The sequence below is a fragment of the Podarcis gaigeae genome, assembly GCF_964106915.1.
Source record: "Podarcis gaigeae genome assembly, chromosome: 5".
In the NCBI taxonomy this organism is placed as follows: Eukaryota; Metazoa; Chordata; class Lepidosauria; order Squamata; family Lacertidae; genus Podarcis; species Podarcis gaigeae.
Window position 1 is genome coordinate 30,260,084 of NC_139681.1, and position 19,065 is coordinate 30,279,148.

The 19,065-nt window shown below is 42.0% G+C and overlaps 1 protein-coding gene across 14 annotated transcripts in view; it reads left to right on the forward strand.

Annotated features, from left to right (window-relative positions):
• The window catches only part of MYPN (myopalladin), a 67,363-nt gene that overhangs the window by 23,934 nt on the left and 24,364 nt on the right, over nt 1–19,065 (forward strand). For all 14 annotated transcript variants that reach the window (XM_083740578.1, XM_083740583.1, XM_083740579.1 and 11 more), the window contains 9 exons: nt 7,336–7,511; nt 9,184–9,241; nt 10,088–10,217; nt 10,886–10,957; nt 11,437–11,578; nt 12,246–12,269; nt 16,194–16,310; nt 17,160–17,529; nt 17,727–18,332. In XM_083740578.1, the coding sequence (XP_083596704.1) occupies nt 7,336–7,511; nt 9,184–9,241; nt 10,088–10,217; nt 10,886–10,957; nt 11,437–11,578; nt 12,246–12,269; nt 16,194–16,310; nt 17,160–17,529; nt 17,727–18,332 (1,695 nt within the window). The remainder of the gene's footprint in view (nt 1–7,335; nt 7,512–9,183; nt 9,242–10,087; nt 10,218–10,885; nt 10,958–11,436; nt 11,579–12,245; nt 12,270–16,193; nt 16,311–17,159; nt 17,530–17,726; nt 18,333–19,065) is intronic.

The window sequence follows — 19,065 nt, forward strand, 5'->3', positions numbered from 1 at the left end:
ACTATCTGGTATTTGCCTCCCTACATAGTAGGGGTGGATGTCACCCTCACAAAGATAGAAAGAAAATCACAGCTGCACACATGGGAAGTACATAGCTGAAATTGAACTGAGTCAATGGAGCTGCAGGCATGCATGTACTACATTTGCATTTCCTTGGGGAAGGGACTGCATATGCAGCGCTTTCCATTGCAAGGAGAAGGACTATGCTTCATCGGTACAGCATCTGCTTTGAATGCAGATCACCCCATGTTCAATCCCTGGCACATCTAGGTAAGGCTGGGAGAGACCGTCTGAAATCCTGGAGAGGCACTGCCTGGCAATTTAGAAAATACTGAGCTAGATGAACCAATAGTCTGACTCAAGGCAACTTCCTATATTCCTATAGGCAAACATGGGAGTAGCAGCACACCTGTCTCCATGGCAGACATTTAAGATCACTCAAGAGACAAGGAATTTCCTTAATATTTGCCTGTTTATGCTCGTGTGTGTGTGTGTTGATTTTCAAGAAAAAATATATAAACATAAACATAACCAAAAGGATTAATTTCCTTCCTCCCACTCCCACACCCCAAAACAGAAAACTACTGCATCAATTTCCCCCCATAAGTTTTTGTGCATAGTTGGTGTTCATTTGAATATTTTATAAAGGTACCATATTTCCACAAAGTTGTCTGTATCGGATATGTCATTCAGGGTGTGTACTCTCTTAGTTACTCAGATACAGCAATTGTCCATACATTGTTTCCAATTCAAAATCCTTTATTAGGCATATCACACCACACATTAACAAACAGACATCTTATAAAAACTGTGTAAAATATGGGTACAGCAAACACAATTTATCCTAGTCCTATTCTTATACATTGTTTCCATTATGCAATGTGTGATCAAGTCCTTTGTTGTTTTTTGCTACAGTATAAGTAATTGTGCTGCTACCAGGCGAAGGGTGAAAAGTTCCTTGTGTAATAGTTTCCCATTCAGCTGTTAAAGGCCCCTTTAAAAATAAAACACCAATAATTGCTTGGAAAGATTAGTTCAAGGAAAGAGACTTGAAAGGCTGTCATCTGAGCCATAAGACTCTTTCCCATTCTAAACATATAAAATATGTTTGCACAAGGCAAAGATGGCAAAATGCTTCTGTTCATGGGAAAAAAGCTGTGTATTTGGATCTAGACATGTCATACTGTGCACTAAGGTGGGCCGTTTACAAACTATCTAAAAAGAAGAAATGCATCAGCAAAAAAATAATAGCCAGAGTTGCTTATTGCTGCAAAACTAGAAATCATTGCTATAACTTAAATAGAAATAAAATGCATGTCACCATAATGGGGAAGACTGTGATCAGGGAAACTGTCTGGTCCAGGTGCTAGTTCAAGTTCAAGGCTTCTCCATTCATTCTGGTGGTTCTTTATCTTTAAACCAGCCTTTGATTGGTCAGTCCTTTAGAGAGAAGTCACCTGCAGACAGGGGACTGTCCTTCTACAGCCCTTCAAATAAAGGACTGTCGTCTGTAAAGTTGGACACATGGCCACCCTACTGTGGGCTCCTTCCATTTGCAGGAGGGATTCTGATTCAATAGCAGCTTCCACAGGAGGAAGATGTTTTTTGCTGATCCCTTTTGCTGATCCCCACCTTCACCATATACCACACTGTTCCAGAGGATCCCCCCATTCTCCAGAACAGCTCTTCAAGGAGCGATTCTTGCTCCTCCTCCTGAAGTGCTATTTAAATATAATAATATGATGAGGAGCACTAAGAGATTTTCAGGAGCAGGGCTGATTCACATATGCACGGGCATCCCTTTCTAGCACATTGCTCAGTGATGCATAGATGAATGGGGGAATTTTTCCCATTGAAAAGGTTAGGTCCCAATCCAATTCCCCTTTGCATTGGGGGGGGGGGGTTGATTGTGCAGAGGTGCCCTTCTAGTGTCCCTATTTCCCTGGCAGAGTCGCAACCAGCAGCAACAAAAAGCCTTGAAATGGGGCATTCTAGAGGCAGGGAGGGCTCTGCTCCAGGCTGGCACAGTGATCTGCCTGCCCGCCATCTTCCGTCTTTGTCAGCATGCTCAAGAGGGCTGTAGATGTGACTGTGGCCCTATTACACAGTGGCTGGGTATTGAATTGCACCCATAGTGTTTAGCTTCATGATTGTCTAAAGATACTAATGCTTGCTCTAAGGTGCTGGATCTGTGATGGTCATTTCACATATGCAAGTCACTCCCTGGTGTAGCAGTCATTCACTACAATATTAAATGTGGAAATGTTTCAACGAGACCGATAATTCCTAGAATCTGCCAGTCCTATGGACTGGAACTCTTTAGCTTGGGATCTAGTCTCAGATCACAGTAACTGGCTCTCAGCAAGTGAGATGAATGATATTCCCCGAAGCATTTTCCACAGGAAACATTCCAGGAAGCTTCCCATGAATGCCATATACTACGTCAGAGCTGGCCCACCGAGGCAGAATACAGTGCTAGATGGACCATGAGTGTAACCTAGTAAGGCCAGTCTTACGATCTTAGACATTTCCTCCATTGGCTGTAAGTGACCCATATTTGCCATCTCTACTCAGAGGTGCCTGCATTTTTTCCAAACTACTTAGCTCACCTCTGTTAGGTTAATTTTACTTTGGCTTGGCATACACAGCTAGCCTGACCCATGTCAAAAGGATTTGAAGCCCTATAAACAGGCTATGTGTCATGCATTTTCTATGAGAGCACTCTCTGGCAAATGCACATGAATACCTGAGAGAAGCACACTCTAACCATGCTTTGTTTGAGAATTCAGATCATCTGCACTTAAGGTTCCTAGCCACATTCACAGCCTGATCCTAAGAATGCTTACTTAGAAATAAGCCCCACAGAATTAAATGGGTAGTATTCTTTTACTTAGAGCAAACTCATTGGAATTAATGGCGCTAACTTAGTCATGTTAATTAAATGGGTCTACTGTGAGTAAAACTTAGTTGAATGACATCTAATGGGATTTACTTCCTAATAAGTATGTTTAGGATCACAGCCACAATCTCGTCCAAGATACATCATCCTTCTTCAGTTTATTTTTCTTTTATTGAGTTCTGCTAGAATTTGTCAGCACTAAATTGGGGAACAGATGGACCATAGCTCAGAGGTAGAGAAAGTTATTTGTATGCACAAAACCAATAGCATGCAAGCAGAAAAAGATCTCTGCCAGAAATATTGGGAAACTACTGCTGGTTAATGGAAGAGGCAGCATACAGTAAATTAAAAAACAACAACCTGAAAACAGAACAATGATACAAATATACACAAAAACTGAAATGAGAATGAAAAAAAAAATTGCTTAACATAGCTGCTTTTACACTTCAGACATACTAAATTAACGTTGAAAAGTTAAAAGCTAAGCCACCACAATAAAACATTAGAGAAAATATTAAACAATGATGATAAAATTATATTGAAATGTTGCTTATAAGATATTAAAAGGCCCAGCTGGGACAATTAAGAAAAAAACTTTTCTTGGTACCAAAATATCATTTATGTGGGTGCCAGGTGAGCCTCCTTATGGAGTTTTCCACAACCAGGGGGGCACTGCCAAAAAGGCTCTGTCCCTCAGGATAACCTCCTTATTTCAGAATGAAGAAAGCTGTTGATCTTAAGGCATGGGTGGCTACATATAGGAAGAGGTACCTTCAGGTACTCCAGTCCCAAGCCATGTAGGATTTTACAGGTCAGAACCACCTTCCCTTCCCTCCCCTCCTTACCTTCCAATTCATTTATGGGTCTAATCCCAACCCATAAATGAATTGGAAGTTAAGGAGCGACTGCTCAGTATTCAGCACACTTACAGTGCTTTTGTTGATGTGGAATTCTGCGGAAAGACGTCAGTCAGGAATGGGGAGAGAACAGAATATATGCCTGGCACATATAACATCCCAGGTGCAATCTCTCTGGCAGGACAGGATCTCAGCAGGACTGGAAAAGACCTGTACCTGAGATACCAGGGAGCCACTACCTGTTGGAAAACGTCTTTCCAGGGCTAGATGGACCAATGGTCAGACTAAGTAGAAAGCAACTTCACATTTTTATGACATCCTCTGGTGGTATGCAATGCCACATGTCACAATGGCGCAGCAATTTTTGCTAGGCAGCAGTTCAGCCTGGCAGATTGTGGTCAAACACCATTTTCATAAGATGGTCATGTGTCCTACTTTGCAGAGGGCAATGCTCTGTTCAAAGGGCTGTCCAGGCCAAGAACAGTTTAATGATAAGCATAAGAAGAGAGAGCAAGGACCATGACTTTACTCACCAGCGGTGAGCCCCTGGACAGGAGACTGATCAGGCACACCAGTCGCCTGGTCACAGTCTTCCTCACTATGGTGAGTTGCATTGCATTAATACTGAAGTTATAGCAATGATTTCTAAATATGCACCTCTACCTATAAATTAGGTGTGCAAAGTTAATCAAAATCACTGTCCTTTTGTACTGTGTTTCCTTGTTTCAGGTGATATGGAAGCAGCCTGTCTGCAGCACTTAATTACGTTTTTTCTTCCTTTCTTTATTTTTTAAATGTCACTTTATAACCATGAGTATCTAGTCACATTGTTTTGATTATTACAGAGGGAGATTTTTCTGTCCAGCAGCATTGCACCAATATGACTGATGGCAATGTTGACTGCATTATTTCAAAGGTGGATGTATATAGAATAATAGAAGCTATCAAAATGATGAATACATCATCTCTAATTCATCATTCATGGGCATCCATCAAGATTTCATGGCTTATGAGAAATAACACACAAGGATAAACCCAAAACAAATGTATAGAATTCTGTCCATAACAATAACTATTAATTTATTGTGAATGGTATTACCATAATACAACAATCTACTGAAATTATGAATGAGTGCAACTCTGGTCATTGCAACTCAACCTGATTGTGGTTTTGCTACTGTGCCAACCTACAGGAATTGGTATTAAATATATTAAAACATTTGGATATACAGATCCTGCTGGGTAGGAATAGAGAAATACTAGATCATAAGTTCCTTCCTGCCCTATGTTTCTGTCATAGGTTTACAGATTTGTTCCTGAAAGTTTGTCTGTCTAGAACTAAGCTATTCTGCACATGGGATGGGGAAAGCAAATTAGTGTCTTCTTTCATAAATGCGTAATGTTGTCTCCCATCTGATCTTAAAATATGTACATCCCTGTACATCAGATGTAAAAATGACATGTGTTGACTGTGTACACATTATTGGCTTAAAATGCAGTGATTTTGTTCTTTTGCACAGTTTGGATTACAGCTGATTGGGAGGGAAATATACCAAAGCACAGTATTTCATAAGAAATTACAGTCTAGATACAGGATACATATGGATTGTGGCTAATGCTTCCCAAACCAGCTGTGGGAGTACACAAGTTACAGAGTAAATGAGAGTCTGTTTGCAGCCCTCAGCTGCTGCATGCCATGCATTCCAAATCCCTTTAATAAACATGTATTATTTTCACACTTGATGGTGTGAGTGTACACTTTTTTTTTACTGCGTAGATTATCAACTCAGATTATCAATATGAGGAAGGAAGTAATCGCATGAGGCAATTGTGATCGCTCACTCATCTCCATGTTTGCTTTATTAGGCATAAGCTGCATTGCCCTACATTTACTCCTGCCTCCTGTACTACATAAGATCAAATGAATTGCTGGATCACACCAAGTGTCTGCTCCAGCTTCCTGTGCCGAACAGAGACAAGACAGATGCTTCTGGGAAGTCCACTAGCAGTTAATGAATGCAACAACCCCTCCTAGCTGTTTTCCCCTAGCCTCCGCTATACTGCCTTTGGACAAGGAGAGTAGTAGTAGTAGTAGTAGTAATAATAATAATAATAATAATAATAATAATAATAATAATAATAATATATTATTTATACCCCGCCCATCTGGCTGGGTTTCCCCAGCCACTCTGGGCAGCCTCCAACAAAACACTAAAATACAATAACCTATTAAACATTAAAAGCTTCCCTAAACAGGGCTGCCTTCAGATGTCTTCTAAAAGTTTGGTAGTTATTTTTCTCTTTGACATCTGGTGGGCCATTGAGCCATTATGGCCAATAGCCCCTCATAAACCTATCTTCCATTATCTTGTCCAGTGGCACCATCTGGGGGGGGGGGGGCAGGGGGCCAAGGCCTCCCCCAAAATTTCAAGCAGGGAGCCGAGCCCCCTCAATATTCCGCAGTCGTGGGACTTAGCTGTGGTGGGCCCCGTCAGACCTTCCCTTGGCTGCAACAGGCCCCATGAGGCCGCCTCCTGCTGCATGACATCATACACATGTGCTGGGGGGCCCTAAATTAGGACAGAATGCAGCGTGTGTGATATTGTCCAATTCTTTTTTAAATCCAGTGGCAATCACCACATCTCATGGCAATGAATGCAATAAGTTAAAGCCACTTCTATTTCTCTTTGTCCTGCATCTACAGTCAGTCAAGTTTCATTGAGTAGCCCTGAGTTTTAGCCTTATAAGGAAAGAGAAGCATTATCTCTGTATCTGCATCAAGCATAATTTTATAAAGATCTACCGTTTAGGCTTTAGCTTTTTGTATATTGTTGTTTCTAATTTCTAATTCTTCTCCTAATAATATCTGCCTTCCTCTGTTTTAGTCTTGTAGAGTTTTAGCATTCCTTGGCGCTTCTTACATAGCCCAAGCATATTCACTGAATATTTAAAGCACACCTCCCCCAACCCCAGAATCCTGGGAACAGTGCTTTATTATTATTATTATTATTATTATTATTATTGATTAAATTTATATACTGCCCTTCTTCCGAAGATCACAGTGCATTTTACAATATAAAAACACAAAAATACACACTGTAACAACCAAAAACAATTCCCTCACACACCATTTAAAAGGCCAAGGGTCACCCTCTGAAAATGACCATCCAAGTAGGATCCCTCTGCATTTTCTCCTCACTCTGCATTTTCTCTTCATAACAACCCTGCAAGTTATGTTAGGCTAAGAGATAGTGACTGGTCCAACAAGCTTCCAGTCTGAGCTGGAACCTCAGTCTCTGTGATCTTAGTCCTGCTCTCTAACCACTACTCTACACCGGTTCTATCTTCTATTGTGCAACTTATTGATCAGCTAGTAGGATCCAAATACTCTCTTCAAAATGTGGCCCTGTTACTGTTAATAACTGAAGAGTGCAGGGTATTCCTCTGTTTGCTTCAATGTCATTGGTGTGGTGTGTGTTTCTGCTTAGGGTGATCAGGCATTGTTTTGACTGTTGCGCTTGCAGCCTGTCTCTTTGTCAAATGGATATTACAGTGACAAATAGTGCTCTTGCATTTCAGGTGGTACTGTGAAGGGAAAGAGCTTGAAAACTCACCAGATATTCACATCATCCAGTCAGGACAGCTGCATTCACTAGTTATTGTTGAAGCATTTGAAGAAGACACAGGGCGTTACTCCTGCTTTGCTTCTAACATCTATGGGACAGACTCAACCTCTGCAGAGATCTACGTAGAAGGTAAAGGCCTCTTTGGAACAGAAAGGGCTTGATAATTAACAAAAGGAAGTTGTACTGTGAACTTGGTTTTATGTGGCTTTGCTGCATAGTTGTTCCAAATGGAAATCAGTGATCCAAGAGCATGGAATGCAAACAGTTCTCTCTTTGATAGAGTCAGGTACTTGAATTTATTTCTTCAGTTAAAATTATTTGATAGACAATATTTGCTGGTTTTCCACAGACCAATGTGAAACAGGATGCTGGACTAGATGGGCCATTGTCTTGATCCAGCAGGCTCTTTTTATATTCTTATGAGTGAGGAGGAAATAGCTGGGCTGAAGGGGAGACTTCTTATGGCTAGGATAGATATGGCACAGGGTAATTAGCCTATTTACAATCTTTTAGATAGATGGGTATACAGACAGATAAACATAATCTAAATTTACTGTTTTACAGTCTGTTGTGAACATGGGCTGAGATGGGATGGATAACCTTGCTGCTGTACAGTACTTAAAAAAAATAGATTATAAGGGAGCATCTTATATCCTTAAGATAGTTTTGCCAGGGTGACAGATACCCATTTGGCATGAAAGTGCACATCCTTTCCAATACCTCTTCCAGACTACTGTCGCCAGTAGTGGTCAATTTTTGGGTTTTTGGGTGCTCTATGAAAGGGCATAAAGGTGATATTCTGTATACTATACAGCTTTCAAATACAAAGAATATCACAGCTGTAATTTTTTAAAAATGCGATGTAACCACAAAAAAAGCAGTGATGCCTTAATAGTAGACATGTTGGCTGCAAAAAGTGGGCTTAAGCAAACCCACTTCGCTGTTGGGTGCAAACACATTTTTTTGCTGTTGAATTAGCCCATATGTTGCTGTTTTATTATTGCTGTTGTTATTAAATTATTCTTCCTGTTGTTAGTTTTGTGCTTTATTGTTGTTCCCTTTGTTAAAACCCACTTGAAGAATGATTTTTGTGTAGGGTAAAAGTGGCATACAAATAAAGCGGGAATGATGATTTATTACACAAAAATATTGGCAGTGCCCAAACCAAAACACATTTTATGAATGGTGCTAGATTCCTATCTGCTCCTGCCATGGAAGGGGAAAGTACCTATTCATTGATTGAAGCTGAGTGGAAAGCAGTGCAGAAAATGCTCACCCCAGCTAACCAACAGTTTAAAAGTAGGTATTACCCAGCCCACAAAGTCACAAAATGGTATTGGGAAGTTAGTGCACCTTCATACCAAATGGGTGTCTGTCACCCTAACAAAACTGTCTTAAGGATATAAGATGCTGCCTTATGCCAAGTCAGAACTTTAAAGCTCAGTATTGAGTTTCAGGGTTTCTGACAGGGAATCTTCCCCAGTCCTGCACAGGAACATTTGCATACAAAACCAAACCTTGTGCTGTCCTGCCCTTCTCCGTGACACTTGCAATAGCAATTACAGCCTTAGCTGGAAGAGAAATACTATTTTTTAGGAATATATCATATTGAAATGTGCACAATGGTACAGCACAATGTTCCTGCGAAAGATGCATAGGCCCAGGGGAAGATGCCAGGATCCATCTTTACAAGAAGTTAGTAATAATTGTACATTTGTCGCATAAACGTAAACCTCAGTGAGGAAGTTAAAAGGCATTATTAAATGTGGTTCCATGTAAACTGACTTTTGGTTTCCCACAGGAGCCTCCTCTTCTGAATCTGAAAGCGACACAAGCACCAGCAAAGAAGATATGGATCAGTAAGTCCATGTGTATGAGAGCTAAAATAGATTAGACATTGAAGATCCATTATTGAATTTCCCATCAATTTATGTTTATTTTGAAAGCAGCTGTGGGAGTGGCAGAAAATTGGATCATGTCCATAGTACTGTGAGTGGAGGTTCTCTTTCCTCCTGTGCCATTTTCCCAATCTAGATAATCTCTCCTAGGTCACTGTTTATTCCATTAGAAGGGAAACCATACATGTTCCATATGTTTTCCCTAACTGGGGGGGAAGAGCACATGTGGGGTGTGGGGGCAATCTCATTTGGAAAGATGGTGCAGGGGTAGAAGGTAAACTGTAATTCTAATTACCGTATTTTTTGCTCTATAACACTCACTTTTTCCCTCCTAAAAAGTAAGGGGAAATGTGTGTGCGTCTTATGGAGCGAATGCAGAGCGCACAGCTTTCACAGAAGCCAGAACAGCAAGAGGGATTGCTGCTTTCACTGCGCAGCGATCCCTCTTGCTGTTCTGGCTTCTGAGATTCAGAATATATTTTTTCTTGTTTTCCTCCTCCAAAAACTAGGTGCGTCTTGTGGTCTGGTGCGTCTTATAGAGCGAAAAATACGGTGCCGTAATACACAGATATTGGAAAATAGGAAGGCACACCCACAACAATCCTTTATTTTTTAAGTGAGATAAGGTGTGTGCGTTGAAGTGGACATCATCTTACAAAAGGCATTCTCTTTTTGTGTGAGAGAAAGGGGGAATCTGCTGTTGGGAGCTTCTTTAGTCAAATAAAGGTTTTTAAAGCAAACAAAATGACCTATCAGTGAAACTTGCTTTCTTTGTAAATAAATATACCTTCTTGGATATTTTCCCAGATACCAAAACCGCACCAAGATCTCTTCAAATGTGCCTCCTCCTCCTCCTCCTCCTGTTAACACCACCCATCAAGAAACACCGAAACCACAACCTTCTATGGTACATCCTGTGTCGATACCTGCCTACCATGTAAGAGAGATAAATATTTCTATCATTCAAGGAAGAGAAACTGTATAAGCTGGAGATCGCTTGCATGTTTCCCTAAGAGACGGGTGGGCAATCTTTTGTCTGTCGAGAGATATATTATGTGCTTTTGGGGAAACCCTGTTTGAATTCTGCTTCCAGATGATTTTGAAAAAGCCATAGCTCAGTGGTGGAGCACATACTTCTCATGCGGGATGTATCAAGTTCTAGTTCTGGAAAACGTTCTTGCCAGCCATCTAGGCGAGCTGTTGATAATCATTGTAGACAATCGTTAGATGGACTCCAGGAATTATTCAGCGAAAGAGTGGGATAAGCAGTCAGGCTTCTAAAAAAGAGGGGAAATGTTGTGGAAAATGAACAGTTCCTGGGTCATCATGTCAGGCCTTCTGGCTTCTCCAGAGGCTCTAGATGAAATGCTGAGGGTAATGTGGGACAGTTTTTATGTAACACCCTTAGGAAAATGCACTGATCCTTCTCTGCAAAGTTTGCATCAAATTGTTTTCCTGTGTCATGTTTTTCACGTGGGCTTCCCTCTTAATCTTGTACTGGAGGGGGTGGGAATTACATAAGTGTCAGGACTGGGGGCTTCCCTAATCTGCCGCTTGATAACTGCTCTTGTATCTTTATCTTCCTGTTTGCTTTTTAACCTCCAGAGTCAAAGCCCCACCAACTATTTACAAGGACTTGACGGAAGGCCCATAATAGCTGCTCCAGTGTTTACTAAGGTAGCTTACTTATTGCTTTTCCACAATGAGAAACAAATAGATGCTATCAAGAGGGACTTTAACCTAAAATGAAACAATATGTTTGGTTTTTTTTAAAAAAGAGGGTCCCTAACCGTCCCCAGGCTGTTTCCTCTACCATAAAATATCTCTCTGAAGATCAGGGGTTTGGGGGTTGGGGGTTGGACCTCGAGTTGCATTCAGCAGAGCTCTGCTCACACTGGAGGAAGGAGGCAATGTTTATCAATTCTTCCTTCCCTCTGCAATCCCCTGTACTTCCTGAATAAGCTGCTCTGGGGGGCATTGAGGAACCTCTGGGGGTGAGGACAGTGCAAAGTGAAGGAAGAATTGGCACAGATCAACTTCCATTGGGAAGCCTTTGATAGATCTTGGTTCTTTCTGCAATTGCAATTGGCACATAATTATTCAGTTTTAATTTTAAAATTAATTTAAAACCATGTTATGGCCTGTCTCTGCTTTAGATGCTACAGGAAATATCTGCCTCTGAGGGCCAGCTGGTTGTGTTTGAATGCAGAGTGAAAGGAGCCCCTTCTCCAAAGGTTGAGTGGTACAGAGAAGGGACGTTGATAGAAGACTCCCCGGACTTCAGGATATTACAGAAAAGTAGGCTTTCATTTCATTGCAGACGTTTATTTGGAAAGGGTTGGCAGTACTGAGGGTTGCATGGGCGTAGCCAAGGGGAGGCAGGGAAGGGCAGCTGCCCCTTATTGATAAAAATCAATAAAAATACATAGCTAACTGAGGTTCTGCACCCCCTAACAAAAGGCTTGCCCCACCCCATAACAAAAATCCTGGCCATGCCCATGGAGAGTTGTAATATTTTGTTGTATGCTAGATGTAAATGTACCTGAATAAGAAGCAGTGAGCCATGGTATTTCCAGAACTTACTTTCCTCTACCACAATTTGTAAAATAGCCATTGCTGTTTCTGTAGTGCATTTCAAGGGTTCAGGGTGCTTACCATGTGTTTTCTCAGCAATCCTTACAACAACCCCTGCAAGGTTTGTCAGTGCGGTGGTTGATTTTTGTGATGTATTCTCATTGTAAGCAACTTTGAGCATAATTTTTTGTGGAAAGGTGGCACACACAGAGAAGAGGTGGGGGTGGGGGTGGTGACATTAAAGAACTTGAATAAGTTAGGCCCATTCATTTTGTTCGATCTACTGTAATTAAAAAATAGTTAAGACCCCCCATTAGTTACCTGGTGGGTCCTTAGGGAAAACACTGAAATAAATATTGAATGGAGTAATGTTTCTCTTACTTTCCTTTAGAACCTCGCTCTATGGCTGAGCCAGGTAAGTACACTTCTTTACCTTATATGTATAAATGTTCCATTATTTGAACCTTACCAAATGCCACTGTGGCATACACAAGCTGAAGCAAAAAGTAAAAAAATAAATGACTGCAGTCTAGCATTCCAGTTCCTCTTCCAGAAAGTGCACAAAGACTGTCATGGCTAATGTATGTTTTTATATTCTTGTACACCACCCTCAATTTTTATGAGAGGGTGGTATATAAATACTTTTATAAGTAAATCAATAGCTGGTATTTATTTATTTAGTCACGTGTTGTATTTGTATCCTGCTTGTCAGACAATTACTGTCTTCCAAAGTAGCTCACATCAAGGGTGGGTGGCGAGAGACTATCAAGCACTGCTGCCAAGTGACAGATAGGTAGCTGTGTTGGTCTGCCATAGTCAAAGCAAAAAAAATTCCTTCCAGTAGCACCTTAAAGACCAACTAAGTTAGTTCTTGGTATGAGCTTTCGTGTGCATGCACATATCTGAAGAAGTGTGCATGCACACGAAAGCTCATACCAAGAACTAACTTAGTTGGTCTTTAAGGTGCTACTGGAAGGAATTTTTTTTGCTGCCAAGTGTACAGACACACAGAAGGGAAGGGAAAGGAATCATCAGCTAGTTAAGGCCAGAATGAAGAGGTGAGCTATGTGGGCATTTATATCCAGTTGGGGCCAGGCTGATGTTCCTTGCTGGTGTTCTTCCTTGAATAGCAGCTGGCATCTGAGCTTTGGCCAATTGATGGGGCCAGCCTGTTCTTTCCCCTCATGCCTGCAGTCCCAGAACAACCAGCAGTTGGGGGTTAAATGTTAATTCTGCCAGAGATGGGGGAAGAAAGTCCTTGCAGCTGCTCCTCTTCTGGTTAATGGATGAGGCCAAGTTGGTCACTATGTTTTTCCTAGGAGGCAAGCACAGTCTCCCATTGGCCTCAGTCCATGGCTGATTGCAGAGGCCAGAATGTGCTCCCTTCAGCTCTGCAGTCCCTGTGTAAGAGAAACAGACATGTTTTCTGCAACATTGTGCTACATTATCAAGCACTCTGCTCTACCAAGTGTTGGATTGCTGGCATGGTTGTGGGTCTGTTGCCTTTTATATCTTTTTCTGTTGACAGTAACAGAGATGTTATCTGCTGTGAAGTTTACCATCAGACTCATCTAAGCAGTAGGCCAGGCTCTTATCTCCCCTACCCCTTATAGACCAAATATGACAGATGGGCCGAGGCACCCACCTGTCGATCACCTGATGCTACAGTGATGTCAGCTGACTTGAAAGCACCATGCAGGGCTTGCAAAGAGCCCCACACGGTATACTGAAGTGCTGCTGATAAGCAGACTTTAAAGTCTGCTTACTTCAGGGATTCACTGCGCAGTCAGGTTCCCTACAAGAGAGCTCAGTCACACAGCCAGCCGCATCTCTACCTGCCCCACACCTGACTTCACATCTGATGTCAGGTATGGGGCAAGTAGTTGTGACTTGTGGAAGTGGGGGACAGCAGCCAAACTGAGACCCATGCTGGGCCCAAAGTTCCCCAACCCTCTGCAAAAGGAACAGCAGTAATCATACATCTAGTTAATGGGTGTAAGCCGTATTGAACTCAACAAGGTTTACTTCTGAGTAGAGTTGTATAGGATTGTGCAGTCCTGTACATTTCTACTCAGAAGCAAGCCCCGTTGAGTTCAGTGGGACTAATTCCCAGACCATTGTGTACAGGATTGCAGCCCTGAGAAGGCTGCTAACGCGGACACTAACTACTTTCATTGGTGGGGAGATAAGGATCCTGTTCTCTCCTGTGATTGCTCTTATTTCAGAGCAGAGGACTTGTTCTTTTCCCAGGCTAGATGTGAATGAAGGAGTCAGTATTAAATCCTTTCTTTTCTTTGGTGCGAAATGTGCACCAGATGATGTAGGGATGTCCTATTTTTATCCTGCTTGCCAGTTGGAGAGTATTGTGTCACACCTCAGGCCATGCCAGTTATTCTCTCTTAACCCTCAGCTCCCCACATCCCCGCCCCACTCATGAAATCTGAGAGTACCACTTCAGGCATTCCACCTCTGAAACCGGAGAATGCCACGTCGTGCATTCTACCTCTTGAGAGGTGAATCCTGACTGTTACTAGATTTTTTTCAATGCATTCCAAACCAGCGCAGATTTTCTGCAGGCAATGCTGAATTAAAGGGCATGGAGACCCCATGCAGTGCCATTCCTCTAGATCCCATTGACATGGCACTCCTTGTGCTCTCTGAAATGCTTTTGATGGTGAAAGAAGACTCACTTGTTTGTACATGATGTGAGAGAGCACTTCATAAAAGTGGCACAGACGTGCCCTTCCTGCAGGGACTGGCAGATGGGATGCCACCTGCCAAAAGATGTTGAGAGTGTTCACCTCAGAAGCACATGTTTTCCTCTCCCCAAAAGGCTGCTATCCCAGAGTTACTGAACAGGTTTAAATCCTGTGAGAGCCAAGAAGGTTTAACTGTGTACTGATTCTGACTACATGGGTTTTGGATAGTGACATCGTAAAAACAACACAAAAACAATTAACTTGGGTGGGTGTTGTGGGTGTGAGATTCGGCACTTTTCAGAACTTTAGACTTATAAGATGCTTAAAGGTGGTACTGAAGGGTAAAGAAAATGCTATCCTGTCAGCCAATAGGCATTTGGGGTATACACTCCAATGAAAGGTATAGACCAGCAACTAACATACAGAAAGATAGGTGAAAAATAGGTGCTAGTTTTCTTGGAATCATAGACATTTTTAGTTTGAAGCAGCCCTGGACGTCATCTTGTCCTTGCTCAGTCCAGGAATCTTGCAGCTGTAGCAGCCCTGACAACATGCCACCCAGCTTCTGTTTAAGGAAAACCCACCACCTCCAAAGGCTGTCTGTAAGGTTTCCTTACAGTATCCACATATTTTACTTCAGCCATCTAGGGCAACAGAGAAGAGGTCTGCTCCATCTTCTGTGTGGCAGCCCTTCAAATATTTGAAAACCACTACCAAGTCTCCCTTTGACTTTCCCTTCTACAAGCTAAACATACTATTTCAATTGTTACTCATGGGGCTTGGTTTCCTATGAAGCAGCCTCAGAACATGTTTGCATTTATACTGTATATATGTAGGCATATATATGGAAACAGTTTCCATCTTCCATGACCCCGGTACCTGAAATCTGTTTTTCTGAGACAGCATCAAAACCAGCAGCCTAAGACATTCCCCTACCAGTTCAAAAATTTAACCAGCAATCTCTTCCCAGTCCCCTGCCTTCCCCAAACTAATATAGGGACATAGGAAGCTGCTTTATGCTGAATTGGGCCATTGTTCCACCTAGCTCTGCATTGTCTGCATTGACTGGCAGCTGCTTTCCAGGATTTCAAGCAGAAGTCTTTCTCAACCCTACCTGAAGATGCCAGGGATTGAACCTAGAACTTTCTGCATTTAAAGCCCTGCCACTGAGCTATGGCTCTTCCCCTTCAAGAGCCATAATCCTTGAGCCTCATTACAACAATGCATGGAAATTTCAATGCGAGTTATGGGAGAGAACATCCTGGTGGATTGTGTCTCATGGGCCAGATCTGCTTGTTGCCCACTCTACTGGCTTTGATGGTGCTCAAAATTAGCCCCTTGCTTGATATTTGATAGTATCAGCTCTGGGTTGAATGGCCACTTTGCTCCACATATTGTGATGGCTACCAGTATTTTGAAAAATGCCACAGTTAGCTACATGTCTACTACTTTCTGGTCATGCAACAAAGAAACAGCAACGCCATTGCCAGCTGAGTGCAATTATTAAAGTAGTCCCAAACAGGGCACACTTGGAGGACCCCCATTTATCTGGTACCCCACCCTATAGCATGATTATTTTATTTGTTAATTCGCACCTGCTCTGTGGTAAAATTTGCCAATTCCGTTGTGATGTCTTTCAGAGGAGATTTGCACGTTGGTCATTGCGGAGGTGTTTTCAGAAGATTCTGGGAGTTTTACGTGCACTGCAAGCAATAAATATGGGACAGTCTCCAGTACAGCTCGCTTAACTGTAAAGGGTAAGAGAAGACTGTAATAATCCCTTTACAATAATCACAGACACATTGATATGTGGCCTGAACTTCAGAGAATATGGAAAAGAGTTTGGGTTCGGCAAGGAAGCAGCCTTTCTCGACTACATTTCCTTCAATGTGAAAGTATTTCAATCCAATCTGGTGACATATCTCAGTTGGATGTGCCTAAAGACACCAATTTCATTAAAAGTTTGTATCATAATAATTGGGGGGGGGCTTATTTTTTTTTGTTCAGGTGTTTCAAAATTAGTTAGTATAGTGTGCTTGTGAAGGAGTGGCTAAACTGAAACAAATAAGTAAGATAAAATGTGACAAAATTTAAAAGGCATATTAAAATATTAGTCATGATCCACAGATCTACATGTCAGTGGGGTTCTAAGTTCCACTCAGCCATGTTCCTACTAGTCAAGATTCATAAATTTGACCTCTATCACTCTGTTTTCACTGCTTTCTTGAGTGTTTTTAATCAGGATTGTGCAGTTATATTGCAGGAAGAGCAGACCATTTTAACTGCTTATCTGTCACACCAACTTAAACAAGGCTTGTTTACACCAATTGCAAGAAAATCAAGTTTAGAGTATTTTAGGTCTCTCTGATTAATATGTGTATGCTGTCACTGTAATCAAGTTCAGCATATTTGGGTCATAGGCACCTCCAAAGCACACATCCCCAAACAAAAATCCTAAAATATTTTGTCTTGCCTTCAGTAATCTGATATGAGTGACAAAGCTTGCACACCACTCAAAATGCATTTTGCCCCTTCTATGCACCCCTGTTGTTACTGATTTGTGTAATGAGTTACCAAGGCCATAACTGTAATGCTTGCTATTCCAGGACCTGAGGACCAGAATAATAATGCTGCTCTCCATACTATAAGTTCTATCAGTTTAGTTGCTGCTGAGCAGCAGCCTTCTGCACCTGCCCCTTCGAATCCGCGGGTGGATCAGCCTCCAAAGCCTAAACTGGAAGGAGTTCTTGTAAACCACAATGAACCTCGGTCAAGTTCCAAGATAGGCCTTCATGTGCACTTTAAGCTTCCGGAAGATGATCAAGGAAGCGAAGCTTCATCAGAGGGTGGAGGAGCGCCTACAAATCAAACCAGACCAAACTGCTTCCCGGATAAGATCAACGGACAGATATTTAAAAACCAGGAGCTAACCTCACCTTCTAAAGAGCCACCTCCTGTGTTGGCTAAACCAAAACTGTAAGTAAGAAGGCATTTTTAAAGCTTTAGCCGTGTCTGAAATGGAATTCCATTTTAATTGTTACTTATATTCTTATTTCAAACAGAAATTATATTATGTATAATATGTATAGTATATTATGGCCTGATTTGCACGTCACAATGCTTTTCTTATGGGCCCTAATAAAGATTTCATCCATTTTTGTTTTTGTATGCAGAGATCCCACCCAGTTAAAACAGCTACACACCCAGGTTTTGCTTGAGCAACAGCAAACACAGCAACCATCCCCCCCACCTCCAAGAGAGTTGCCATTCAATACTGGCACACTGAACTCTGCTACTTCAACCAACCAGCAACAGCAGCAGCCTTCATCGACTACATACAAGCAAAACAAGGGTCCCTCAACACAGACATTCACCTACACCCGTCCTAAGCAGTTCCTGGCATCTCAGAACACCACCCCAGCTGTCAGCTCTCCTTCCAGCTCCCCCATGCCTTCGTTCAGCAACATACCACAAGGATCCCAGAGGACAACCAACAAGGAGAACTTCTTAGGATCCCCACCAGCCCAGACAAGGCCTCCAGGAGTGTTGGCAAACCAAACTGAGCAGCCTCTTACAAGTCCCAAAGAACCTGTGTTGCCACCACTGTTGCTTTCTGTATCTAGCATGAATCAGTTCCAGCCCCAAAATGTGCCTCCTACTCCTCTCTCTCCAACTGGTCGCATTCAGAACCCGGTAGCCTTCCTCAGCTCTGTTCTACCTTCTCTTCCTTCTACACCCCCAACGAATGCCATGGGTCTACCTAAAAGTGCGCCAACTCCGTAAGTGATGAAAATGTTACACATTCAAGTTAGTACAAGGGAGCCATTGTGAAAGAACAGACAGGGATGGTTTGTCCATAGGAAACATCTGCCAAATAATAATTGTGGGGTAGGGTGTTTTGAGCACAGTTAACAAATTGGCCTCCATTATTAGAACCTATACATTGATGAGCTCTTGAAAAAGGAGGGAAAGTGGTCCTTTGAAGGAAAGCTCTCCAGGAGTCTGTATACAATATCACAGGCAAGGTTATTTTTAATTATTCTGTATTTAGAATCTCTATCCCCAATAGGAAAGTGTATGGTAGGGAAGAGGAGGATCTTTTTACCATGCATGCTTATTCATTCTGTCACACACCACTATGTGCTTTCTTGGGAGTTCTGAATTCCACTTAGCACTTTCTATTCTTTTGCCCGGGGGTGGGAAAAGACTATTGATACATCACTGTATGAACCTATTGGGACAGATCGTCTGGAGTTTAGTGTCACCATTATTCCTTGTACCTTATTAGCTAAACATCCAGGTGCTGCCATTTCTGTCTTCCATTTTTGGAAGCGATGATCAAATGAATGAAGTTGAACAGATTAAACTTAATTCAGACAAGTTGGAGCAGCTGTTAGTATGAAATCCTTGTGCCCTGGTGGGATTAAATATTGATATTAATAAAGGTTACAAACAGTGCTTTTTTCGGGGGCGATGCAGGGGGATGCATACCCCTAAACATATTGTGAATCT